The sequence below is a fragment of the Scyliorhinus torazame genome, chromosome 9 (genome assembly GCF_047496885.1).
Source record: "Scyliorhinus torazame isolate Kashiwa2021f chromosome 9, sScyTor2.1, whole genome shotgun sequence".
Classification (NCBI taxonomy): Eukaryota; Metazoa; Chordata; class Chondrichthyes; order Carcharhiniformes; family Scyliorhinidae; genus Scyliorhinus; species Scyliorhinus torazame.
The window spans coordinates 135,794,933-135,822,309 of NC_092715.1; the positions used below are offsets into that span (position 1 = coordinate 135,794,933).

General features: G+C 44.0%; 1 protein-coding gene across 3 annotated transcripts in view; it reads right to left on the reverse strand.

Annotated features, from left to right (window-relative positions):
- Positions 1–27,377, reverse strand: part of cep120 (centrosomal protein 120) — a 133,021-nt gene that overhangs the window by 68,906 nt on the left and 36,738 nt on the right. For all 3 annotated transcript variants that reach the window (XM_072516544.1, XM_072516545.1, XM_072516546.1), the window contains 4 exons: positions 20,699–20,923; positions 18,037–18,259; positions 17,528–17,635; positions 6,570–6,708 (listed from right to left, as the gene is read on the reverse strand). In XM_072516544.1, coding sequence (XP_072372645.1) covers positions 6,570–6,708; positions 17,528–17,635; positions 18,037–18,259; positions 20,699–20,923 — 695 coding nt within the window. The remainder of the gene's footprint in view (positions 1–6,569; positions 6,709–17,527; positions 17,636–18,036; positions 18,260–20,698; positions 20,924–27,377) is intronic.

A 27,377-nucleotide genomic window follows, 5' to 3' on the forward strand; every position in this document is an offset into this window, starting at 1 on the left:
AACCAATATGACGCCTTTGGCTCTTAGTTCCAAGATGCAGGTTGACCACCAATCCCAAACCCCATCCCCCACACACACCTGACACGCCCTCCACACGGGCACCCGGCCGCAGACATGTGCCCGAGGCTGGGGCCCATCACCTGGGTAATCGAAGGTTGGCCACTGCGTCTGTAATACTGCCTCCCACAGTGTCCATGCATCAAGGTGTGATCAGGATGCCAGGCAATAAGCCCCACATGCTACATGGCCCACCCATCCACGGGGATCCACTTGGGATGTTTGAACTGCTCATACTTAACCACGATTGCCAATTTCCTTTAGCAATAACTACAAGGCCAGAGGTCTCCGCGGTCAGTGGGAGTCATGGGTGGTTGGTGGGGCAGCCAGGCAGAGGCTAGGGTTGCCACCGGTACGGGAACAGACAGTCCAGGGTTTGACATGGCAGAACCACGCACGTCCAACTCCAACCCCTCCGCAGGGGACCCCCCAGCCCTCCGTGGCGGCCCACCCCCAATGGGGGCTGCATACATATTCTATTTTAACTTCAGATTTTTATCAGCAGCAGCAGCTTTTTAAAAAATTGAACATAGAACATACAGTGCAGAAGGCGGCCATTCGGCCCATCGAGTCTGCGCCGACCCACTGAACCCCTCACTTCCACCCTATCCTCGTAACCCAATAACCCCTCCTAATCTTTTTGGACACCAAGGGCAATTTAGCATGGCCAATCCACCTAACCCGCATGTGTTTGGACTGTGGAAGGAAATCGGAGGAAACCCACGCAGACACGGGGAGAATGTGCAGACTTTCCACAGACAGTGACCCAGCGGGGAATCGAACCAGGGACCCTGGCGCTGTGAAGCCACAGTGCTAACCACTGTGCTACATTGCTGCGTATTTCTGTTGATAATGATTCTGTAAGAGCCGAATGCGGTGCAGTGGTTAGCACTGGGGCTGCATCACTGTGATACGGGTTTGAATCCCAACCCTGGGTCACTGTCTGTGTGGAATTTGCACACTCTCCCCATGTCTGCGTGCGTTTCAACCCCACAACCCAAAGATGTGCAGGTTAGGTGGATTGGCCACGCTAAATTGCCCCTTAATTGGAAAATAAATAATTGGATACTCTAAATTTTAAATGAAAAAAAAAATGATTCTGTAATTGCAATTTACACCTCCTCTGACCCATCAATTTCCTCAGTACTTGTCCATTGTAATCTCCTCTTGCCTTGTAACATTTTATCCCTTTTGACATCTAACATTTCTTGCCTTCTGTGTTATAACACATGTTCCTTTTGTTCTTGCCCCTTTCCCTACTTCTGTACTTCCTTAAAGCCGGTTATATCTCAAACCTCTTCCAGTTTTGATGATAGGTCACCAACTTCAAACATTAATTCTTGCCACAGATGCTGTCTCACTCGCTGAATTTGCCAGGCATTTTCTGTTTTTACTTCAGATTTCCAACATCTGCAAAATCTTGCTTTTATGCAAGAACATTTTTAGATCTGGATCAACATGTTACTTAAACTTGAAATATGCATACTGTATGGTGTAAAGCAATTTAGCCAACAACTGTTTAAGCATTTAACCAACTAGAGTAGAGTAAAAAAAATTAGATCAGCAATATAACTGAAATTTAACCGTCAGCTCGGTGAAAGCAGTGAAGGAGGCAAATGGGATCTTAAGGTCTTTAGCCAGAGACATAACAGTTTGTGATTTTAATCTGAATTTATTATGTAGCTTATAATAATAATCTTTATTATTGTCACAAGTAGGCTTACATTAACACTGCAATGAAGTTACTGTGAAAATCCCCTAGTCACCACATTCCGGCACCTGTTTGAGTACACAGAGGGAGAATTCAGAATGTCCAATGCACCTAACACATCTCTCAGGACTTGTGGGAGGAAACCGGAGCACCCGGAGGAAACCCATGCAGACACGGGGAGAACATACAAACTCCGCACAGACAGTGACCCAAGCTGGGAATCGAACCTGGGAACCTGGCGCTGTGAAGCAACAGTGCTAACCACTTAGCTCCACCTAGAAAACTATGTTCTTGTCACTATAATATGTGGGGGCACCTTTGACATTGGAAAGAAAGTATAATGGACAATTAAACAAATAGGCACCTTAACTAAAAGGAGCAAAAAGATAATTAAGAAAGTTTGCACTGAAGAAAAAGGGGAGAAAGAGGGGAGAACCAAGACTCATGTTAGCGATAAATTAATTAATGTTTGTTTTAACTGCAATCGACATCCCAAAGATTTATCTGCTTGACATTAAGAACTGCTCCCAGAAATAAGTCGTATCCAATTTAAAGTGGGAATTCAAGTTTTTGGGTGAAAGTAACAATTTAAGTCAAGTACTTTTAAAGTTTTGGATCATAAATCATGTGCATTCCACAAACAGTCGAAGCGTACAAATGCTACTAAGTTCTGGAAATATATTGTAGAGAAGCCAGTAGTTGTGGAGAGAACAGAAAGGCAATGTTTAAGGACACATTCATCCCAAAGCTTACAGTTTGTTTTCTTCATCTAGGTTTTCTGATCCATTAAATTGATTGATTGTATTTATTGCACATGTATCGAAGTACAGTGAAAAGTATTTTTCTGCGGCCAAGGGAACGTACACAGTACGTAGATAGTAGACAAATAAAGACTAATCGACAGAGTACATTGACAAATGGTACATCGACAAACAGTGATTGGTTATAGTACGGAACAAGGGGCCAAACAAAGCAAATACATGAGCAACAGCAGCTCAGGGAACAGATCAGTCCGAGGGGGAGTCATTGAGGTGTCTAGTAGCTGTGGGGAAGAAACTGTTCCTCTGTGTGGATGTGCGCGACTTCAGACTTCTGTATCTTCTGCCTGATGGAAGGTCTGGAAGGCCAAGCCTGGGTGAGAAGGGTCTCTGATAATGCTGTCTGCCTTCCTGAGGCAGCGGGAGGTGTATACAGAATCAATGTGAGGGTGACAAGCTTGTATGATGCGTTGTCCATTTCCATCATTTTCACTAAGTAATTAAGTATGATAAAGGTTTTTTGACTTATCTTAATTCCGATAACCAGAATGATTCTTAAGATAATATCACAAGATTTTATGCACAACCCGGGCCACGGTGGGCAGTCAGTGGGGTGCGCAGCAAGATGGCTGTCTCGAAGGCTGCAGTAATGACAGCTCGTGCCTGGACACGCTGGTCCCGAGAGGACACCCCAGCTTATGGCCCAACCCCTTGTCACCCCCCCCCCGCCCCCCCGCCCCAAACGCCCGGCGGTGGCCTCGATTTTTGGCTGACGAGCAATTCTTCTCCCGATCGTACTTCGCGAGCCTGGTGTCGCTGGAAGTAAAATCCCACCCATGTTATTTGGTTCTGGAAACAAGAGGTGGGTGATTTTTATGGATTTTAATAAATGTTCAATGCATGCGCCGCTGCAAAGTAGTTCTCGTTACTGTGAAAAAGCGGACTGAAATTGCACAAATTAGCATAGATGGCTTATGTTTTTTTATTAGTGTGCAGAAATTAATGTTGGTTTCCATGGATATATAAATAAAATATCTTTGGCTCCTTTTGCGCTACCTTTCGGGGGCAGGGTTGGCAGGAACAGACTCCAATCTGGCAACTCAGCAAAAGCAAGGCGATGGAAGAGGGTGGATTTCAACCTCTTCAAAATGTTACTCGTGTAAAAGTCGACCCTCAACTTTCTGACTCAACATTTAGTCTCAGAGACTCAGTTTTTGCACAAGTATACACAGCAATTTTGTCCTGAGTTATGATTTCCAAAACCTTTCCCACCACTGAGGCTAAACAGAATGGCCTGTAGTGGCTGAACTTATCCTTGGACTAGATTTGACCAAGGGTGTAACACTTGCAACTCTCTGGTACCTTTCTTGTATCCAAGGAGGATTGGAAAACTATGGCCAGTGCCTCTGCAATTTCCACACTCACTTTCCTCATTCTCCTTAATGTTACTCATCTTGTCATGTGATTTATCAACTTTCAACACAGCCAGTCTCTCTAGCCCCTCCACGATGTCATTTCTTAGCCCATCTACAGGGTCAAATTCCTCCCCTTTCATTCTGACTTGAAAAGCATTTTCTTCCTTGGTAAATCTATTGTAAATCCTTGCAAGTCTATTTTCTACCCTTCAGCCAATTTCTTGTTAATATACAGAACTTGACCCAAATTCCCACACCTTTGACCTTACCTAACGGCCCTTTGTATAGAATCTTGTGCTTAGACTTTCAGAGGGTATATAGCAAAAGATGTTTTGGTTTAAGTTCCAGTTATCATAGAATCTCTACAGTGCAGAAGGGGGCCATTCATCCCAACGAGTCTGCACTGACCCTGAAAAAGAGCACCCTACCTAGGCACAGGTCCCTACACTATCCCCATATCCCAGTAACGCCACCTAACCTTTTGGACATTAAGGGGCAATTTAACATTAGTAATCCACCTAACCTGCACATCTGGGCTGTGCGACAAAACTGGAGCACCCGGAGGAAACCCACGCAGAAATGGAGAGAATGTGCAAACATGTAGTCACCCAGGGTCTGAATCGAACCTGGGTCCCTGGTGCTGTGAGGCAGCAGTGCTAACCACTGTGCCACCATCAGTTAGCATGTACTTTCCTCAAGGATGTCAAGGAAGTTGGGAGTCAGGATCTACCCTTCTTTACCGTTTCAGTTTGAACTAGATTAAAACCTAGGCCATGCAGGCAACAGATTATGCGCTGGTCAAATGCTACTCTGCTCAGTCCCCAAGTTATATGCTTCAAGATACAAAGGAGTATACTCTGCCATGGCAGGTTACTTTTAAAGTTTCACTCTGCATACCAACTCAGGTTGACAATTGATTATTTTCTGGTTTGATGGTAACTTCAAATTAATGTTGCTCTAAAATATTGAAAAAGGTCTGTACTTTTCTTACGTTGCAGCTAAAAGTCAACTTCTGTAACAACTAAGTTGTGTTTATGACACAAAGCATGCGAAACGGAGACCATATTATAAGGTAACCTTTTCACAGTAATCCAGATTCATATCAAAAATAAGATAATAACACGATCATATTGTTGCACCAAACAAACTCTTAATTAAGGCTCATCCATCGCTTTCTAATTTTTTGATAGCATTGTTAAGAGTTCATTTTATTATACGCATCAAAAAATTTTTAATTTTTTTTTTTAAATTGAAGCTATTGCCAAATTACATAGCGACATTTTGACTTATTGGCACCAAACAGTTAAGTGTGCATTTTAACAAGTAATCATCCGTAGCACACCAAACACACGAGGGCCAATGGCTAATTTTATATATGATAATTCACCTCCTCTGTGCTCTAACGTATTAACTCAAGAAATTACTTCAGATTCTCACTTGATGAAGAATTACATATAGACAAAGTTCTAACTGGTTCAATATCAGTCAGATGCACTAAAGCATTTGCATCGAAAATCTTCAATGCACATCAATTACAGGAACTCACCAAAATCTCTGGAGCAAGAATATTCCGATCAATTCCAGCCATACTAGCAATTAAATCAATCATCAAGAACAAGAATAGTGGCATGGTCAGTGGTTAGCATTGTTGCATAACAGCACCAGGGACCCCGGGTTCGATTCTGACCTGGGTGACCATCTGTGTGGAGTTTGCACTTTCTCCAGTGTGTGTTGGGTTTCCTCCGGCTGCTCCGGTTTCCTCCCACAGTCTAAAGGTGTGCAGGTTAGGTGGATTGGCCATGCTAAATTCCCCCTTAGAGTCTAAAAGATTAGGTGCAGTTACCGGGAAAAGGTTGTGGCGTGGGCTTGGTGGGATGCTCTTTCGGAGGGTCTGTATTCCAAAATATACTGCTTTGTTAGGTGTGTCAGCTGTTAAATGTATTCCTGCAGGTTTCAACACATCACCTGCCCCCACTTGGCTAAAACATCAATCGTCGTGACTCATTGCTTTCCAAATAGCCCAGGAAGGCAAAGAAAACTCATTACACAATTGGATGATGCTTGACCGATTTCAATACTTTTACGATTGGTAAAGAGAATTGTTCTAAGAAAATGACCAAAAAAAGCAATATTTTTTAATGTCATGATGATTTCTCTCCACAGTTGCACTGTGCCCCGGAAAATGATCGTCAGTTCCCTAGGCTAATCATGGAAGGTTGGCAATCCTGTGCTCTGTAATTAGGTAATGACCAACGTTCCTTTTCTGTTCTGTGCCTGGTTCTTGCTCTGCCAACAAACGATCCTCCAAGTCAGTCACCATTAATTTTCATAACACACATTAACTACAGCTCCCTCAAAAGGTCAAGTGCCCATGAATGTTGTATCCCAGATATGAATCTTGTGGTAGTGTAACATGATTGTTTAATCTCTCCAACTCCCAGTCCTCCTTGGACAGCTTCTATTCTTTTGATTGTGGAGGGCAAACAGATTTCATACGGATATACTGAGTCCCATGTACAGAGGCTGATATAACAACGGTGCAGAGGGCAAAGTGGTTAATAAAGGTGATTTGTGTTAAAAATTTAGAGTTAACAGAAATAAACAAAACAAAAATGTAAAGACATTTACCGTACTATGCAGTTTATGGCAAAACTGACATCCAGTTGTCCAATGCTTCTTATGTCCAGGGCAAAGCAGAAATGGTGTGCTGATGCTGGAATGGAGATCTTTGGTGCTGATGCAGAATCAGACAATTTGGTAGCTGGATCTGGGCCAAATTGCGAATCCAAGTCATAAAATGCAATAACTGACATTTAATATTTGCACCAAGGACAGTGAAAGTTTCCAGTAACATGCAACACAATACCTTAAAACTTCTACGAAAGCATCATAATCAAGCAAAACACTTGTCAGCATGACCAACATAAAGCTTGCTGTATACTATAGCATAAATTTTATGAAGTTCTTTGCAGTATCAATAACACGTTTGACAGGGCTGCAGTAATACAGGGTGCAAAGTCAAAGCTATATGTCAGGGGTTCCCAAACTGGGGTTCATGGAACCCCAGTGTTCCGAGAGAGTCCTCCAAGGGTCAAAAGAAGTTCCGACTGCCATATGACAAAAAGGCAGTTCTTTTTTTTAAACCTGAAAAAACAGAATGCGAATGTGCGTCAAGTCAGCTGAAGAAGCAAAGATTGGAGAAAGGGCAACGGCCACAAATCAAGAAAGAACAAAAAAATCAAATTGACCAATCAGAGCCAGCCCTCTCCAAGAATTGGCTTCTGATAGGCCCAGGAACCAATGCTTGGGGAGGCAGGGATCTTTTGGCCAATTTGATTGCGTTAGATGGGCAGTTTGAAGTTCCATTCAGAATAACACTTTACAATTAACATATTGACCATTACAGTCTTACCCTTCAGGGTCTGTTCACCACAACATATCTCCAGTTACTGTCTTACCCTTGAGAGTCTGTTCACCACAACATATCTCCAGTTATTGATTTGCTCAACCACACCCTCACCTCTACCTTGGATATCCGAGTTCCCAATAAAATTATTGCACTCTCTGAGCATGGCCCTTATCTATTTAAATTCAAGAGCACAGATCCACCAATAGATCTGATTGGATCTCTTCAAAACATTGCTGGGTCTTAGATTCACTAAGGTTCACTGTTCCAGGATCATCCTGGAACACAGGCTTCCTTTCTTCACTGCAAACCTTTTTCTTAAATCCCTCTCCCTCACTCCTCAGGAGCCAATGAACCTTAGTTCCTAAAGTTGAGAGCACGGATAAGCTGCCTCTGCCACTTCCCTCCTTTCGACCAGCCTAACAGGCCAAACTTCCTCTGAAGCTCTTCCTGCCGGCCCCAAGCTCACATTTTTCTCCAATTTCTCTATTTCCGCTCAAACCATCCCCAGCTAATTTTGTCCTTCAGACCCATGTCTTGCTCCCTCAACCCTATTTCCATTAAATTGCTGACCATCCAACTTTCCATCTTGATCCCCAAGTTAGTGGATAATGGATCTCTCTATTCAAGTACCTTCACTCTCTGCTTTAAATCTACCATCACCACCCCTTCTCAATAAACCAACTCTCGATCCTTCCCATCCTCGAAACCATGGCCCCATCTTCAACTTCTTTTCCTCACCCAAGACCTTGAATATGTTGTCACCTTCTCTGCCCATCTTTCCGAGAACTCCATCTTTGCATCTCTGCCACAATGGCAAAACAACTCTCACCAAAATCACAAATTACAACCCATTTGACCGTGACAAAGGTAAACTATCCCACTTCATCCTTTGCAACCTGTGTGTAGCTTTTGACACAGTTGCTCACACCATCCTAATTCAATGCGTCTCCACTGCTGCCCAGCTGGGAAGAACTGCACTTATTTGATTCCATTCTTATCTATCTAATCGTAACTAGAGAATCACTTGCAATGGCTTTTCGTCCTGCTCGATTACCACCAATGTTCACCAAGGAACTACCCTTACCCACCTATATTTCATCTCCATGCTGTCCCTCGTCCACACCATCCAAAAACATGACAGTTGCTACATGAATGGTGATGACACCCAGTTCTTACTCACCACCACCTCTCTTGACTCTGTCAATGGTGTTAAATTGTCAGGCTATTACTACTAGAAAGGGTGGCACAGCGACGTCTATGGCCCTCCAGAGGATGACCGCCAAACACGTCAAAGGCCACAGCCTGCGTGGAAAACAGCAGGCTGCCTCCACCTCTGATGTACATCCAGGGGACACACCTCAACTTAGCATTAGACCACCGGGGGGGGGGTCAAGAAGTGTGAGGAGTGGGCACTGGTGGACTCGCTACCCGTAGCTAGGGAGAATGGTAAATTGTCACTTAATATTCACCAGTAAACATTTCATACCTGAAACATGTAACGCCTCTGTCATTTTAATCTTCAGAACAGGCCTGCCTACCGCCACCCCCCACCATGGTGGTCAAAGATCAATCGCCCCCTTTGCAGACTCCATCGTGAAGATGGCTGTGAGTATGCTGTCAGCAGGAAGACAGGCGCCAGACATAAACAGAACCTGACGAGTACCAGAACTTTCCTCACATCACAGGCCAATCACCCTTGAATGATGTAACATAGACCTTTAGGAGTGACACGGTGGCACAGTGGTTGCACTGCTGCCTCATGGCGCCAAGGACCCGGGTTCGATCCCGAGTCACTGTCAGTGTGGAGTTTGCACATTCTCCCCGCGTCTGCGTGGGTCTCACCCCCACAACCCAAAGATGTGCAGGGTAGGTGGATTGGCCATGCTAAATTGCCCCTTAATTGGAAAAGAAAAATGAATTTGGTACTCTAAATTTTTTTCCCCCCCCAATTGGGAGACTACTTTTCTGACATACACTTTTGAATGACCAGAAATTTCCTCCTGGTGAATACTGAGAAGACCAAAGCTATCGGGCGGGATTCTCCCTTTTGGGGACTAAGTCCCCACGCCGCCAGGAAATGGGTGAGAATCACTTCCGGATTTTTTCTTTGAAAATCCGGGGCGATTTTCTGTTTCCAGGGGGCTAGCAGGCCCCGGCGTGCATCCAGCATCTCTGGCTGCCAGCAGGGCCCTGCTATCCAGACTGCGCAGCCGCAAGCGGGTCCGTGCATGCGCGCGGCAGCCCACTTCGCGCAGGCACCGCCGACATGGCGGACCCACACAACCACCCCCCCACCCCGCAAGATCACGATGGCCCGCCAATCGGTGGTGGCCACCGCTGAGGCCCCCCACGGAGTCAGATTCCCCCCGCCCCCACCAGGACCGCCACCGCGGCCGCAGTCCGAACTCCCACCGGGTGGTACCAGATGTTAACCAGGAGTTCGACCGCAGAGAATCACCGCGGCGGCCTCTTTCAGCGGCCCCCGACTGGTGCAGCGTCGACCGCACTAGCGTGACTGGCAGGTTTGCGGAAGCGTCGTCGCGCCAGATTTCCGGCGAAAACAGCTATTCTCTGCCCCCGCGCCAGGCGCAATTCCAGGAGGAGGGTCGGAGAATCCCGCCCATTCACTTTACTACCCTCTACAAACTCCCTCTCCGAGATACGGACTTTGCAATTTCAGTGCCATATTTGGCCCAGAGATGAGCGAATGGCCACATATTCAGGCCATCTCTGCAAACACCTATTTTCACTTCTAATACTGCAACCCACCCACCCCCACTCCACCAAACCCACAACCTCAGCTTACCTGCTGCTGAAACCCTCTTTCATGTCTTTGTTACATCTTGACTTGACTTGGGCAACTGAAACTCCGCCGGTGTCTTTAGTCACACCAAGTCTGTTCATCCATCACCCAAGTGTTCTGTGGCCTACATTGGCTCAATTTTAAATTTCACATTCTTGTTTCCTCCTTAGGCTTACCCTTCTCCTTTTTGCTAATCTCCTCCAGTCTCACAGCTGTCCAAGATAGCTGCACCCTTCTAATTCAGACCGAGTATCTTGATTTTAATTACTGCGCCATTGTTTAAAAAAAAAAAATTGAGAGTACCCAATTATTATTTTTTTCCGATTAAGGGGAAATTTAGCATGGCCAATCCACCTACCCTGCCCATTCATAGAATTTACAGTGCAGAAGGAGGTCATTCGGCCCATCGAGTCTGCACCGGCTCTTGGAAAGAGCACCCAACCCAAGGTCCACACCTCCACCCTATCCCCATAACCCCACTCAACACTAAGGGCAATTTTGGACACTAAGGGCAATTTAGCGTGGCCAATTCACCTAACCTGCACATCTTTGGACTGTGGGAGGAAACCGGAGCACCCGGAGGAAACCCACGCACACACGGGGAGAATGTGCAGACTCCGCACAGACAGTGACCCAAGCCGGGAATCGACCCTGGAGCTGTGAAGCAATTGTGCTAACCACAATGCTACCATGCTACCCACATCTTTGGGTAGTGCAAGTGAAACCCACGCAGACAAGGGGAGAATTCACAAACTCCACACGGACAGTGACCCAGGGCCAGGATTCGAACCTGGGTCCTCGGCACCGTAGTCCCAGTTCTATTCACTGCGCCACCGTGCTGCCCTTTTGCTGCACCATTAGTGAGTGTATCGTCATACAGTGGCATAGTGTTTAGCACTGCTGCTTCACAGCGCCAGAGACCCTGGTTCAAACCCAGTCTTGGGTGACTGTGGGGAGTTTGCACATTCTCCCCATGTCTGCGTGGGATTCTTCCAGGTGCTCCAGTTTCCTCCCACAGTCCAAAGATGTGGTTAGGTGGATTGAATTCCTAAATTGCCCCTCAGTGTCCAAAAATGAGGTTAGGCAGGATTACGTGGATAGGGAGTGGGCCTAGGTAGAGTGCTCTTTCAGAGAGTCGGTGGAGCCTTGATGGAGCAAATGGCCTCCTCCTGCGCTGCAGAGATTCTATGATTATACTTCACCCCTAAAGGTGTTACCTCCCCTAAACTTCTCAGATTCTCTTTCTACTTTCAAGATCTCCTTAAAAACTCCCGTTAACCAAGCTTTTGATCAACGGTCCTAATTTTACTTATGTGGCTGTCTAATTTTGCTTTGCAACACGTGTGTGAAGCATTGTGGGATAATTTACCACATGAAATGAGATATATAAATTCAAGTAGCTGTTGGTACATTACAAAATAATCCAGTGAAATCCTGAAATCAAATACCTGGTAATTTAGAAGAACAAAGAACAAAGAAATGTACAGCACAGGAACAGGCCCTTCGGCCCTCCAAGCCCGTGCCGACCATGCTGCCCGACTAAACTACAATCTTCTACATTTCCTGGGTCCGTATCCCTCTATTCCCATCCTATTCATGTGTTTGTCAAGATGCCCCTTAAATGTCACTATCGTAAATTTAACAAGCCAATGAACAAGTTGAAATTCATCATAGCTGAAAACAGTTGAAGTCGGGATCAGTTTTCCGTCTCAACTTAAAAGGCATAGACATTGAACATGTGGTGATACCTGTTCCCTTTCAGAAAGTGCAACTTCACTCAGAGCATGGCATTTCAAACTTTCTTTCATAATTGAAATAAAATTAAATGACTGTTCAAAGTGACAGACTCATAAAGCTCAGCTTGCTGATGATACAAGCCTAGATGGTAAGGTAAGCCACATGGAAGACACAGAGACAGAATTGCACAGAGATACAGGCAGGTTGAGTTAGTGGGCAAGAAGATGACAAACGGATTATAACGGAGAGAAGTGTGAAGTTATTGACTTGGTCAAAAGTAGAGAAGAGCTGATTTTTTAGTTTAAAGGTGAGAAACTTGTATGTGTAGATGTTCAATTAGATTTGGGTGCTCTTACAAATGACACAGAAAGTTAACATCTAAGGGGTGGCACGATAGCACAGTGATTAGCACTGTTGCTTCACAGCGCCAGGGACCCGGACTTGATTCCCGGCTTGGGTCACTGTCGGTGCGAAGTCTGCACGTTCTCCCAGTGTCTGCATGGGTTTCTTCTGGGCGCTCCGGTTTCCTCCCTCAAGTCCCGAAAGACGTGCTGTTAGGTGAATTGGACATTCTGAATTCTCCCTCAATGTACCCAAACAGGCGTCGGAGTGTGACAACTAGAGGATTTTCAGAGTAACTTCATTGCAGTGTAAATGTAAGCTTACTAGTGACAATAATAAAGATTATGGGTACAACAAGCAATTAGGAAGGCAGATCGCATTTTGGCCTTTACCATCCTGGGATTAGAGTGCAGTGTAAGGATCCTCCTGTTAATGCCTGTCCCTTGTTTTTTCCTTTAACTTCTGTGATTCTGCTATTTCAATTTCTGTGTCTGGACAATTAGTATGACCTATGCCTTTACGGTGAACTGCACCTTTAATATTAAAACTCCAGCAGGATGTGTGGTTTGATCTGACATGAAATGAAATGAAAATGAAAATCGCTTATTGTCACAAGTAGGCTTCAAATGAAGTTACTGTGAAAAGTCCCTAGTTGCCACATTCCGGTGCCTGTTCGAGGAGGCTGGTACGGGAATTGAACCGTGCTGCTGGCCTGCCTTGGTCTGCTTTCAAAGCCAGCGATTTAGCCCTGTGCTAAACCAGCCCCTGTAACATCAGTGATGACACCTGTTAATGGACTTGGCTGACGGCCAATGAGCTGTTTCAAAATTGCTGGACCTTAGCTGATACTCTATGCTGATTAGAGCTGACCATTTTGAAATGTTCTGCAGGGCAAGGAGGGTTTCATAGTATTTGGTTTTGTTTTTTGATCAGAAGCTGGAGGGTCACAGCTCTGATTTCTCTCTCACCTGATGGATTATTTCTGAAGGTCCAAAGTAAAGACTTTTCTCTCTGCACAGCTAGATTGCACTGCAGAAAAATCCAGTCAAACAGCAGCTGAAGGCAGTTGTTTAAAAACCCTTTAAAAAAATCTTGTGTGGGGAACTCTGTTCTTATCCCAGAAAGCTATTGGTCATTCTGGTAGAGATGGAACCAAGTAAAATTAAACAGGCCGGAGGAGGATCTTCCACGTGAAAGCCCAGGTTAATACAAGTTGAAGTGATTCCCCAGAGGAAATCCTATTGCCTGTGAGTTCTGACTGAATGTTCCAGCCAGGAGATCCTTATTAGCAATTCCAACCGGTGGTTTCAATCCATCCGCATCCTGGGGAAAAAGCCTACTACTGCACCGACTTCAACAGGCGAAGCAAGGACACTCATCTTCCATTTCGTATTAATTCTCTTATTTTTACTCCTCCTCCTCGCTCTGCCTGTTTCTGTCTTGTGTGTGTTTGGGTCGAGGGTGGGACGGTAAAAGGGGAGTAGTAGATTAGCTGGCCGTTATTCTAAGTATTGTATAGCTTATCTTGATTTTGGTTATAAATAAACAATTGTGTTTCACTTACACATCTGGTGCCTGTAAATCATTTGAGCAGTCCAGGGCCAATGATCTCAGAAACTTTACACAAATTATTGGTTAATTCATTTGTGTTGAAATTCAGGGGCCTATGGGGCTGGAATTGACCGCGCACTCGCCCAGGGTGTCGTAACAGCAGAAATAAAGAAGTCTTGCTAGAGTTGCACAGGGTTTTGGTGAGACCATATCTGGAGAACTGCAAGTAGTTTTCACCTTCAAATGAGCGGAATGGGCTTATCCTCTCCGAAAACTCCAAGCAGAGGCTTATGATCGGTCACGGTAGTGAAGTGGCGGCCATAAACATATTGGTGGAAGTGTTTCACCGCAAAGACCACCGCCAGGCCCAACTTTTCAATCTGCACGTACTTCTTTTCCACTGCAGTCAATGTGCGGGAGGCAAAAGATATCGGCCGCTCAGCTCCGTTCTCCATTTTGTGGGATAGGACGGCACCAACACTATATGGGGGTGCATCACACGTGATCAGCAGAGGCTTTGCAGGATCATAGTGGGTTAGTAGCCCGGATGACGACAATTGTTGCTTCACCCGCCGAAAAACGGTCTCTTGCTGCTGACCCCAAATCCAGGTGTGATTCTTCAACAGAAGGTGCAACGTGGTCCCAGATTGGGGAGAAACTTCCCGTAATAGTTTACGAGGCCGAGAAAGAACGAAGATGCGAGGTGTCAGTCGGGGTGGGGCCTGTTGAATTGTGCAAACCTTCTCCGCGATGGGGTGCAAACCTTCGCAGTCCTAGGTAGATCACTTCCTTCGCCTGAAAGACACGCTTTGCACGATGTAAATGGACTCCAGCCACTGAGAAGCGTTTAAGGACAGCCTCCAAATGATCCAAATGTTCCTCCTCTGAAGCTCCTGTAATCAAAACGTCGTCTAAGCAAACAGCGACACATGGTAAACCTCTCGAGATGCTCTCCATGACATGTTGAAAAACAGCGCAGGCAGAGGAGATTCCAAAAGGCAACCGTGTAGACTCATACAGGCCCTTGTGTGTATTGATAGTTACATATGGCCAGGAGACAGGGTCCAACTCCAGCTGCAGGTAGGCGTGACTCATATCCAATTTCATGAACGAGAGTCCGCCTGCAAGCTTCGCATAGAGATCTTCTATGCAGGGGATTGGATATCGGTCGAGCCATGAAGCCGTATTCACTAAGTTTATAGTCGCCGCACAAGCGAACCATGGCATCTGGCTTCATTACCGGTACAACTGGCGCTGCCCAGTCGGCAAAACGTACGGGCTGATAATAAGAAAGGGACTCCAAACGGGTGAGTTCCGTTTCTACTTTTTCAAGCAAAGCATAAGGCACAGGGCGCGCCTGGAAATAGCACGACGTGGCTTCCGGATCAACCCGAATGCAGGTTATGGCCCCTTTTATCTTCCCCAAACCGGGCTGGAATACTTCTGGGTATCGTTCTAGTACCCTGTCAAACCTCCAGAACCCATTTGAAGAATGTGTTGCCGTTGCAGCTGCAAATGGCACAACCAGTCTCGACCCAACAGGCTGGGCCCGTGGCCGCGCATCACGATACGCGGGAAACGCCCCTCCTGGCGTCCGTAAGCAACAGGGGTTATCGTAGTTCCAGCAATGTCCAATGGTTCCCCCGTACAGGTGGCCAACCTGGCCAGTGTATCGGTAAATGCAAGGGTCTATATAATCTTGATGTGGTCGAATATCTTCTGGCAAATCACAGAGACCACTACTGTGTCCAACTCCATCTCAAGCTGGTGACCATTTACCCGTACCCTCACCTTAATGGGCGCCACTCAGGGAGCTGCCACACAATGCAGATACAGGCAGTTGTCCTCAGTCTCTACATCCTCGGGAGTAGTTGCCACAGGTTCATCCAAATGGAAAGTACGGCTCCTGGGCTGGCCCCAGTTTCTGTCGGAACAACGGCGCCTCTAATCACCCCCAGACCGGCGTCCGCGACAGGGCTGGCTCCCACAAGTCCTACACTGACATGGTTCCTCGTCAATTGGTTCTGGAGAAGGCTCCCTTCAGAGAGGAACGTCCGATGGCCACTGGCGTCGATCCTGACGCCGCCCCGCCAATTTACTGCAGGGGTGCGGGGAGACGCTTTTGGACCGAAGGGGTTGCGCCCCAAAGCGTGCACCTCCATTGCCTGTCGCTCCTGCATTCCCAGTTCTGCACTCTCTCGGGACAACACTATCTGAACGGCCTGTTGAAAAGTCAATGTCGGCTCGACTAACAACTTCCTCTGGGTGGCCGCGTTGTTGATGCCGCCTTCCAAACGCTCGTAACATTTCTGAAAAAAATCTCACCATAGTCACAGTACTCTGCGATCCTGCGTATACTCGATAAAAACTCAGCAAGGGATTTTCCGGGGGGTCCTCTCTGCCGTATTAAACCGGTAATGCTGGACTATCGTGGATGGGGTTGGTTAAAATGTTGCCCCACCAAGGTCACAAGTTCATCAAACGTTTTACAGTCAGGCGCAGCTGGGTATGTAAAGCTTCTAATAACTCCAAACATATGCGGGCCACTGGCGGTTAGCAAAATGACCACCTGGCGTCCGTTTTAGGTGGCGTTATTTGTCCGGAAGTAGTACTGGTTCCAACTTTCCAGCGCAGCATCAAAGACATCCAAACGTCCGTAAAGAGGTATGGTGCAACAGGGAAAAAAAAAAAAAAAAACTTTCAACCTATCCAACTTTAACCCTCGCCACCAGTTTTGAGGGCCATGAAGAATCCAGCACCAGTTTGTAGAGTCAAAAGAAATAGCTATATTTACAATTAAATATATCAGAAGTAGTAGTAGCACTTCCCTACTTCTTCACTTCTCTAGCTAGTACCACACTGGTCAGCTCTATTTGTGCCTGCGAAACTGCTAATAATTTCTCCACCCCCTCATTGGGGTGCTCTTACTCAGGATACCCAATCGTCCTCAGCCAATAGTATTCAGGCAGGTTATAACAATTTTTAATTTAAAATTCTACAGACAGAAAAATAACTGATTGGGGCATACACATGAGAGTAAGGCAACAACTGAAGTATCAAACTTCTAAAGAAACCTATTTTTAAAAAAATATTTATTTGAAATCATATTGAAGAAATTTTACATACCACACATATAAATTTGTTTTTCAGGGCTGTGTAGTAATCCAGGAGACATAAAAACAAAGGTCTAACTAAATTTATTGTAAATTCAAAAGTAAAGCCACACTTGCGGCATATAACACATGTGTCCCAGCCGAGACAATCAGGATTCCCGTTCCGGGTCAGGGACAGTATTTAATGGGCTCGATAACGAGTCCCCGCTGGACCTACATCCACCTATTGCCATGGAAACTGGTACTCCACAAGCTGCACAGGGAGATCAATGAGTGATCCCTCATGGCCTTTTTGAGAGTTATCACAGATAAGGACACTGTTCATTTGTAATTATGAACTTAAAATGTTACTAAAACACCTATTCAATAAGCACTAACTTTTTGAAGGGATTTTACGGAGACTAACAGCATAAAAGGCTAACTTTAGTCCAGTGATTTCTACTTGTTGCATTCTGGAAGAATCCATAACAACTTCTGCATTTCCAAATTTGAATGCACTTGTGCAGACTCAGAGAGAAATAATGACTGGGTAAGCGCTGACAATATCTCGGTCATTATTATCACAAAATCCAGACCATTGTAATAGCAAGACTCCTTGTAGAAATTAGCAGAGAATTGGAGTAAACCTAACCTTGTGATGGTTTAACTGGTTGAGATGAATGTGCCTTGGAATACAATGCTGCTCCAGCTTGTTGTTCCACATGTTGTTTGCCTACTTCTTCACCAGAATCAGGCATCACTGCAAGGATGTAAAACGCTATTGATTATCAATTCAATTGCCCTCTAAATTTCACTCATTTTTGACATGCTATAATTAACTCAATATAGGACACTTGGACAGACCAAAGTTACCAGCTTAACAATTTAACATTAGAATTCTACATTTTCAGATGACATCAAATTAGGGGACGGAAAGTCAATATGGAGGATAACTGCAACAAATTAAAGGATGATATGAATGAACTTGCAGATTGGTTAAAAAATTCAACAAAGATAAATGTGAAGTATCCAATTTTAATATCAAGAATATGGAAGTAATGTATTTATTTAAAGGTACAAGTCTAGGTAGGGTAGAAGAACAAAGGAGATCTTGGATTACAGATACAGCAATCACCAAAAGGTGTGCCAAGTTTTACTCACCATTTTGGATATTTTTATTCTCTTCTTCCTGCAGACTATTAACCTCATTTTCTGTTGCCTGGTCTCTGCTGGGAGGGGAATCACTGCGTTCAGGAGACATACTTTCAGTATGAACAGTCCTGGGTCTTTGTTCAGAGATGGAAGGCTTAACAGTATGAGGAGAAACTATCCTCTGCATCACTGGAGACTTGGGCTCAAGTTCTGTTTTAATTGGACTGGATGGCTTGAAAAAAAATTGTTTTGTCAACAGCAGAAAAACCAAATCATATAGATTCATAACTACAATGTACAAATCTCGAAAGATGTAAAATAAGGATTTAAAATTCAGCATGTAGAAGTACATTCATCACCAACATTTAGCTAATTAGGTAACAATTAGAATTACAACACCGCCAAGAGTTTTAATTCTTGATCAATTAATTAGCTCAAAGGATTTACAAGGCAAGCACTTTTAAACTTCAAAACAATTCCTGATTATTGTTTACTAATCAAATACCTGCTCTGCATTCAATTTCTTTGAATGACCAATATTTTAGGTAACTCTAGTGTTACGATCCTTGACTAGATAATGGACATGGGGGAGATACAGTCAGGGACCAATAATATTTTGTTTAAAGTTTCAGAGTCAAGACACTTACAAAGTGAATAAAGCTGCTAGATTTCACCAGTTTGGAGCAAACAAAAAAAATCTATTCCACAAGTTCAGAAAGATAAAACATTATTCAGTATTTATCTTGTGCTCTAACATTCAAGGTAAGTATGAGGTACATGTGAAATAACAGACACACTGTGGTCGGGTACAGCACAATAGATGACAGATGCAACCAAAACAGATTCCATGGATTTCTCAACACCCCACACACATGTTTGCCATATTGTGAGCAAATCAAACTAATTGAAACTTTGTCCTGCTCATCAGTCTTTCCAATCTCCATATTTAATGGTCATGCCTTTGAATTACAGTCAGAGCCAATGTTTTACAGCATAGAAAGAAGCCCTTCGGCCCATCATGACTGCGCCTCCTATCAAGCGCCTATCTATTCTAATACCATTTTCCAGCACATGACCTGTAGCTTTGTGTGCCATGGTGTTTCAAATGCTCATCTAAATGCTTCTTAAATGTTGTGAGGATTCCGACCTTTTCAGGTAGAAAGTTCCAGATTCCTTCCATCCTCTGCATGAAAAAGTTGTTCCCCAAATCTCCTGCCCCTTACCTTAAATCTATGCCCCCTGGTTATTAACCCCTGGACTAAGGGGAAAGGTGACTCCCTATCTCTGGCCTTCATAATTTTATACACCTCAATCATGTCCCCCCTCAGCCTTCTCTGTTCTAATGAAAGTAACCACAGCCTGGCCAGCCTCTCTTCATAGCTGAAACGCTCCTTCCCAGGCAACATCCTGGTGAATCTCCTCTGCACCTTTTCTAGTGCAATCACATCTGCTTTCCAAAAGTCACCCCCACTTGGACAGCTTCAACGACAACGCACCTGACAGGGTTTCAATCTCACCTCCCAAAATTCCTTTTCGTTGGATCTCGGCACATTCAAGCCTCACCTTCTAAGCACAATTTCACATCTTTGGCCGTGCCAAGCAGAACACCACTTCTCCAAAGGGTATCTTTGCCCAAATGGCTGGCAGCATGGAGTCACCAACCTTTGGCTACCTTCTCAGATCTTCAAGGCTTCTCACAAGCCCACTTCACATCAAGTCTGCTCACTGCAGCTCTTTCCTTAACTTGGAGCCTATTTCTTGGCTTTTTTTTCCATTTAAACTTAGTGGGACTTATTTCTGATCCCTTTCTTTGTCCGTTACCCGAGACTTTCTTCTGGGACCTCTCCCCGACTCCCTCCTGGCATACCTATTTAATAATGATCCTCCGGTTCACGCCATTCAACCTACTTTTTGCACAGTTTTCCTTTCCTAGTTTCTGTGCAGGTGCACAGGACTGGTGACCAGTAAACAGAGTACCTGATTTCCAACCTCAGACTAAGGCAAGTAGCTGAGTGTCATCACACTAGCAAAACTAAATATTTAAGTAAGACATATGATGAGAAATAATTTAGGATTAATCCCTTTATGGGTACTCATTGATCAGCAATGGCATTCGGTAAAGACCAGTGTCGACTCTGTGGAAACAGGATTCGAGGATAAATAATAATCAGACTGGAGTGTTTAGGTATACTGCAGTCTCCATTTTAATGTTGCATGATGTATTTTTATTCTCTTATTTCAACTCTAAACTCTTATCCTCACATTTATGTGCTTAAAATGTTAACTATAGGTGTGAATTTGCTCTGCTGAAATTATGCATTCCTGGTGGCACGACTGCATTTCCATGGGTAAGAGGGCACAATTAGTTTTCAAAGGTAATTTTCCCAATATATGTAGAAATAGGAATTAATGGAAAACTTGAAAGAATGGGTATAAGACTTCTGATAAGTTAGATGGGTGGGTGCACTGGTAAAAAATTTCTGCATCTCACTATCATTGTTTAAAAATATAATTGCAAACCATATTTCTGATTATCCCACACAATTATTCATCAAAAAAGAATTATTGCTATCCTGAAAGGTTTACAGCAAAATGAAATTTGATGAGGAGCAAGCAAAATGGAGAAAATTGCATTTACACGTTAAACCAAAATAAAACAAACAATAATTACCTGAGAATGTATTCCTTCTTTCCTAAGAGTTACTGACACTCCCACAGTAGGGCACAACTCAAGTGGCAGAGGAGGCACCTTTAGCTTTGCTTTGTTAGGTGCCACCAAAGGAAATGCCCCTTCAACTCCTACATGATTCCGATTTATTTCTTTATCTCCTTTTAATAATCCTGCAAATGAGATCTCTGCACTGCCCAGTGACCTGTCCCCACAGCACAAATGAATCTAAAGTTTAAAAGAAAAGACAAGGTTCAGTGTTAATGGAAATTGGGTCCAAGTGCAACCAGAGGCATTACTTGACATTACACATATTAAAATCCTATATTTAAAATATTATTTCACATTACACCCACCTAGGTCATTAATGTCCTTCAGGGAAGAAAAGCTGCCATCGTTATGAGGTCTGGCCTTTACGTCAAGCCAGACCCAAAGCAATATGGCGGACTCTTCAGTGCCCACAAAATGGAGTATCAACCTATTCAGTTGTACCAAATTTATGTGAAAATTAATAAACTAGTCAGATCACGTGGTTTCGACTAAGATAACAGATCTGGACACAACAAAGTCATAACCAGCCTAGTTATTACTCGTCACAATCAAACTTACTGAATCATACTTACAACAAATGTTCCAAGACTTCTCCATTTCCATCACTGGGTATATCCTGCCCCACCGGCAGCAGACCAGTGGTGGCATAGCGGTACATAGCCAGAAAGGAGTAACCCTGGTAATCTTCAACATTAGTAACCTTGGTAATCTTCAACATTCCAGGGCAGCACGGTAGCATAGTGTTAGCATAATTGCTTACAGCTCCAGGGTCCCAGGTTCGATTCCGGCTTGGGTCACTGTCTGTGCGGAGTCTGCACGTTCTCCCCGTGTGGGCGTGGGTTTCCTCCGGTTTCCTCCCACAGTCCAAAGATGTGCAGGTGAGGTGGATTGGCCATGATAAATTGGACTTAGTGTCCAAAATTGCCCTTAGTATTGGGTGGGGTTACTGGGTTATGGGGACAGGGTGGAAGTGTGGGCTTGGGTAGGGTGCTCTTTCCAAGAGCCGGTGCAGACTCGATGGGCCGAATGGCCTCCTTCTGCACTGTAAATTCTATTAAATCTATTGATCTGGACCTCATGACATCTCATAGCATGAGGCGAGGAAGCTCCTGCTGATTACCAACGCCCTACCTCAGTTGCATGCTCAACACCACTTGTAAGATGCATGGAGGACATCAAGGGCACAGAATGCACTTTGGATGGGGTACTTCAATGTCCATCGCCAAGGTTGGCTCAACAGGTTGTCATGTGGTGAGGGAAAAATGCGCTTGACCACATTCTCAACAATCTACTTGTCAAAGGCTACAATCAAAGGCATCTGTCAATTGGCAGTATTGACGGGAGGAACAAACTGCACAACTCGTGTAGACATGTAGCCCAATCTTCATTATGTGGACTCCCTCCATTCACCTGTATGTTAATGCTAATGTGGCAAATTGGATAGAACAGATCTTTGCACAAGAGTTTGAAGTAGTCCAAGAGCTGTCAATCAAAGATTGATGTTTATAAATATTGCAGTTTGAGCACAGAGTTTTTTAAAAAATGAATTTAGAGTACCCAATTATTTTTTTCCAATTAAGGGCAAATTTAGCATGGCCAGTCCACCCATCCTGCACATCTTTGGGTTGTAGGGGTGAAACCCACGCAGACACAGGAAGAATGTGCAAACTCCACACCGACAGTCGAGCACTTTAAAGTTAATGAACCGTGAGGGATGAATGGAACAATAGTGACAGCTGGTATGTGTGGAAGCTGTCAATCACAGCCTCGTAAATTCAATATCAACAAGAAATGAATGAATGGCTTGCAGCTCAAACGTCTGAGGGGGTTTAAACACAGCTGACTGGTTTTCTCTTTCCAGGAATTGACAGATGCTGCTTTCTTTCTCTGAGCCAGTTGTATTGCCCATGTGTTAAAGCAGTGATTATTTTCACTGCCTCTGTTTGGTCAGCTCTCTAGCTTCCAGAAAGGGGTCTCTGTTCTGGGGGGTTCCTGAAAGCAGTCTCTCTTCTGGGAGGAATTCCTGCAAGCGTCTCTCTTCTTGGGGGGCTTCGACAGGAGTATCTCTCTTCTCCAGGGGGCTTCCTGACAGGGGCCTCACTTCTGGAGGATCTGGGGGGGGGGCCCCCTTTATTGATCATGTCTCTGTGAAGAGGGGTGGGTGGTAGGGGTGAAGGGACCAAGAAAATCCGGGGGTGGGGAAGGAATGATGGATTGCATTGCGAGGAGGGGGGGATCATTCCAAGTCAGCATGGATTCACTGTAAGGAAATCATGCTGGACAAATCTTCTGGAATTTTGAGGATGTGACCAGTAGAGTGGACAAAGTGAACCAGTGGATGTTGTGTATCTGGACTTTCAAAAAACTTTTGACAAGGTTCCACACACGAGATTAGTGAGCACAATTAAAGTTCAATGTATTAGGGGTAATGTATTGACGTGAATTGAGAATTAGTTGGCAGACAGAAAGCAGAGAGTGCAAATAAATGGGTCCTTTTCAGAGTGGCAGGCAGTAACTAGTGGGGCACTGCAGGATTCAGTGATGGGACCTCAGCTGTTCACAATATACATTTATGATTTGGACGAAGGAATTGCATGCAATATCTGCAAATTTGTAGACGACACTAAGCTGGGTGGCAGCGTGTGCCGTGAGGAGGCTGCAAAGAGGTTGCATGGTGACTTGGAAAGGCTGGCTGAGTGGGCAAATGCAATATAATTTGGATTTGTTTATTGTCACGTGTACCGAGGTATAGTGAAAAGTATTGTTCTGCATACAGTTGAGAGATTATTTTGTACATGAAAAGAAAATACATGGGTCAATCATAAAATACACAATGTAAATACATAGACACAGGCATCGGATGAGGTTATCCACTTTGGTGGCAAAAAAACAGGAAGGCAGATTATCTGACTGGTGGCAGTTTAAGAAAAGGGGAAGTGCAACAAGACCAGGGTGTCATGATGGAACAGTCACTGAACATTGGCATGCAGGTACAGCAGGCGGTAAGGAAAGCTAATGGCATGCTGGCCTTCAGAGCAAGAGGATTAGAATATAGGAGTAGGGATGTCTTGCTGCAGTTGTACAGGGGGTTGGCAAGGCCACACTTTTGAGTATTGTGTGCAGTTTTGGTCTCCTAGTTTGAGGAAGGACATTCTTGCTATTGAGGCTGCCCCGCGAAGGTTCACCCGGGATGGCAGGACTGACATATGAAGAAAGACTGGATCAACTGGGCTTGTACTCACTGGAGTTTAAAAGAAAGAGAGGGGATCTCATAGAAACATCAAATCCCGATGGGACTGCACAAGCTAGGTGCAGGAAGAATATTCCGAATGTTGGGGAACAGCCTAAGAATAAGGGGTAAGCCATTCAGGACTGAGATGAGGAAGAACCTCTTCTCTCAGAGAGGTGTGAACTTATGGAATTCTCTACCATAGAAAGCTGTTGGGGCCAGTTCGTTGGATATATTCAAGAGGGAGCTCGACGTGGCCCTTGCGGCTAAAGGGATCAAGGAGTCCGGAGAGAAAGTGGGAGTGGGATATTGAATTTGCATGATCAGCCATGATCATATCGAATGGTGGTGCAGGCTCGAAGGGCTGAATGGCCTACTTTTACACTATTTTCTATGTTTCTATGTTTTTATGTTAAAGCATTCATCCTGTTGCATTAAATTAGTGCAGTTTAACTTATGTTGAAAAGGAGTCATTTCCTTTCACATGATGAAACCATCTTCGATTTTGTAAGTTAGAATTACATTCTGTAATTAGTTTTTGTAACTCTGTGGGTATTTTAACTTCCATTACTTAAGAATGTCTGTCAGTTGAATATGTTGTGTTATATTTAGCACATCAATCACTTTCAAGCACTGATTTTATATGTATTTTAAACAGACTTTGGAATTTCTGTAACTTTTAATTTTGTAAAGCTATTCGGTATTTTTAATTGACTTTTCTCAAGCACTGACAGGTACAGCAAAAATGCACCATGGCAAAGCAGTTCTCTCAACAAAAACACATTGATAAGCACCTGTTTTAATGAAATTGTACAGAATATGCTGATACCTGTAGATCAATTAGACATCTGGGCTGAGGAATCCGTATTCCTAGACATCTCATGCTGCCTTATCTCAAATAAAGCAGACATCGATACCATTTTAAGACTTTACTACCTTATGTTTTAAACACTGATTATTGCTATGCACCTACAATTTATACATATTCTGTACAACTTTCAAGTACTATCTATTTTGTAATATTTAATAGTAGCAAGCTTTCACAGTCAATGTTGTGTGCAATCAGCATGCACCTCACTTTTGGTGCACTTGTTTTACGTGCATATCACTTCAGTCATACCCGTAGTAAAAATACTATGGGTGGAAACCAGTGCAATGTGACCACCCTACACATGGGCAATGGTCAACAGAATGTCTTGTGAGCCGGACTCAGAACACAGATGGCCCCCATTTCCCACCATCTTTATAAGAGGGATGGTCCCACAAGTAATTGACACCAGAGAGGATCAGTCAGAGTACAATGGGAAATGACATCAATAGATGACTATCACCCTTGAGAAACCAATCAGAAACTCATCATGCACCACCTAGACGAACCATGGATTGATCATGCATCCCTTAGGCCAATTAGGAAATAGCCTCGCCTCATTGAGGCCAATCAGAATGAAATAACATCACTGACCACACGGTAGGTTGTGGCTTGGAAATAGTTAATAAGCAGCAGTTTTCACTGACCAAGGCATACAATTTTGAAACTGCAGGGAAGCAGAACCGTCTTTGCAACAGTCTAGGCAACGAGAGAGACGGAGATAGATGGATGGATAGATACGGACAGACAGACACATGGAAAAATAGATGGAGAGGCTAAAAGAGCAGGTCCAATGCTGGGTATTCTGAGGCCAGATGCTGGGTATTGAGGCTCGACGTTGGGTATTCGGAGGCAAGCAACTCAAATCCTGACTCCCCAAAGCAGGTCCACCATGACAAGGCATGTCAGGAGGGTGATGGAATTCTCTCCACTTGCAACTCCAACAACTTTGACGAAGTTCGATACCATTCAGGGAAAAGGAAATACATCAGCATATATGTATCAGTATATAAAAGAACTAAGTTATTCTTGCTTCATTTTAGCTGGCTCAAAATCCTAGAACACTCAGGCTAATAGCACAATGGGAGTACCTTTGCCACAAGCACTGCAATGTTTTAAAGCAGCATCTCATTCTCTTGAAAACCAATTACAACTTATTTATAATTTCAACAATACAAGACAACAGTAATGAACCTGTAGAATATGCAATGAATAAATGTGAGGCGTTGCATTTTGGTAGGATGAATAAGGAAGCTACAGAGTCCTTGAAAATAGGGTGGAGAGGAAAAGAAATCCAAATTAGAAATCAAAAAAATTGCAATATTTCACAAGGCCACAAAAATGTAAACAAATCACTGAGGTTCACTTCTACAGGAAAAGAACTGAAAAGCAGGAAACCTTTAAATCTGGTGTAGAGCATACATACTTGGTTAGATCACAGTTACCTGCACAGGTCTCACCTTCAACTAACATAAAACAATAGAGAGCATGAGAGAAGTTGCACGAGGGACTTAAAAGAACAATCTGAACATCAAGACATTGCAACCATCAGAAAAGCCTGAACAGGTTAGAACTCTTTTCTCTGGAAAATACAGGACTGAGAGGGTCTTTAAAATTGTGAAGTGGGGTAGACATCGAGCAGGTATTTCCAATTATTGTTGATAGTGGTGGGGTAGAGGTATCTGTGGTTAAAACTGAGGGTCACCGATACAAGACAGAAACTAATAAATCCATGAGAAAACTCTTTACCCAAAGAACGGTTAGAATATGAATTTTTCTGCGACAAGGAGTAGTTTCAAGGAAGAGCACAGGTGCTTTTAAGGGGAAGCTACACAAATGAAAAAGGAATAGAAAAAACAAATTAAATGGGTGGTGGAGTGGGAGGTGCACAAACATCGGCACAGTCGGGTTAGATCAAATAATCTGATTCTGTGCTATTAATTTAAGGTAATTCTTTGCAACACAAGATAGCGCTTCCTGATTTACTGATTAAATTGCCGGTAGGTTGAAAAGCAAGATTTTGAGCTGCAGTGAGATAAACAATTATGTCCTAAAGCACTTCACAGATAGGCATATGGGTGAAAAACATGACAGCTAAAAGATAGGGCCTCACATTTGTTTCAATGAAATGGATGGAGGGAATTCCAGTGAGAAAGATCTTTTGGGAAAAAAGGCTCTGCCATTCATAGTGGTTGGCAAGCAGTGGAATTTCACAAAAAACCAATCAGCAAAACATTGCTTTCAGGTGGTAGGGTTGCCAAGTACAAGGCTGGAGGCTCAAATAAAGTAGATTGAGACTATGTAGACACAGTGAAATGGAAATTATTTACTTGACAATGTTTCAGTATTGAGGAAGCAAGGGGGCTGCAAGAAGGGTTTGGACAGGCTAGGAGAGTGGACAATGAAGTGGCAAATGAAAGACAATGTGGAAAAGTGTGAGGTTATGCATTTTGAAAGGAGGAATTTAGGCATAGACTATTTTCTAAATGGGAAAATGCTTCGGAAATCAGAAGCACAAAGGGACATGGGAGTCC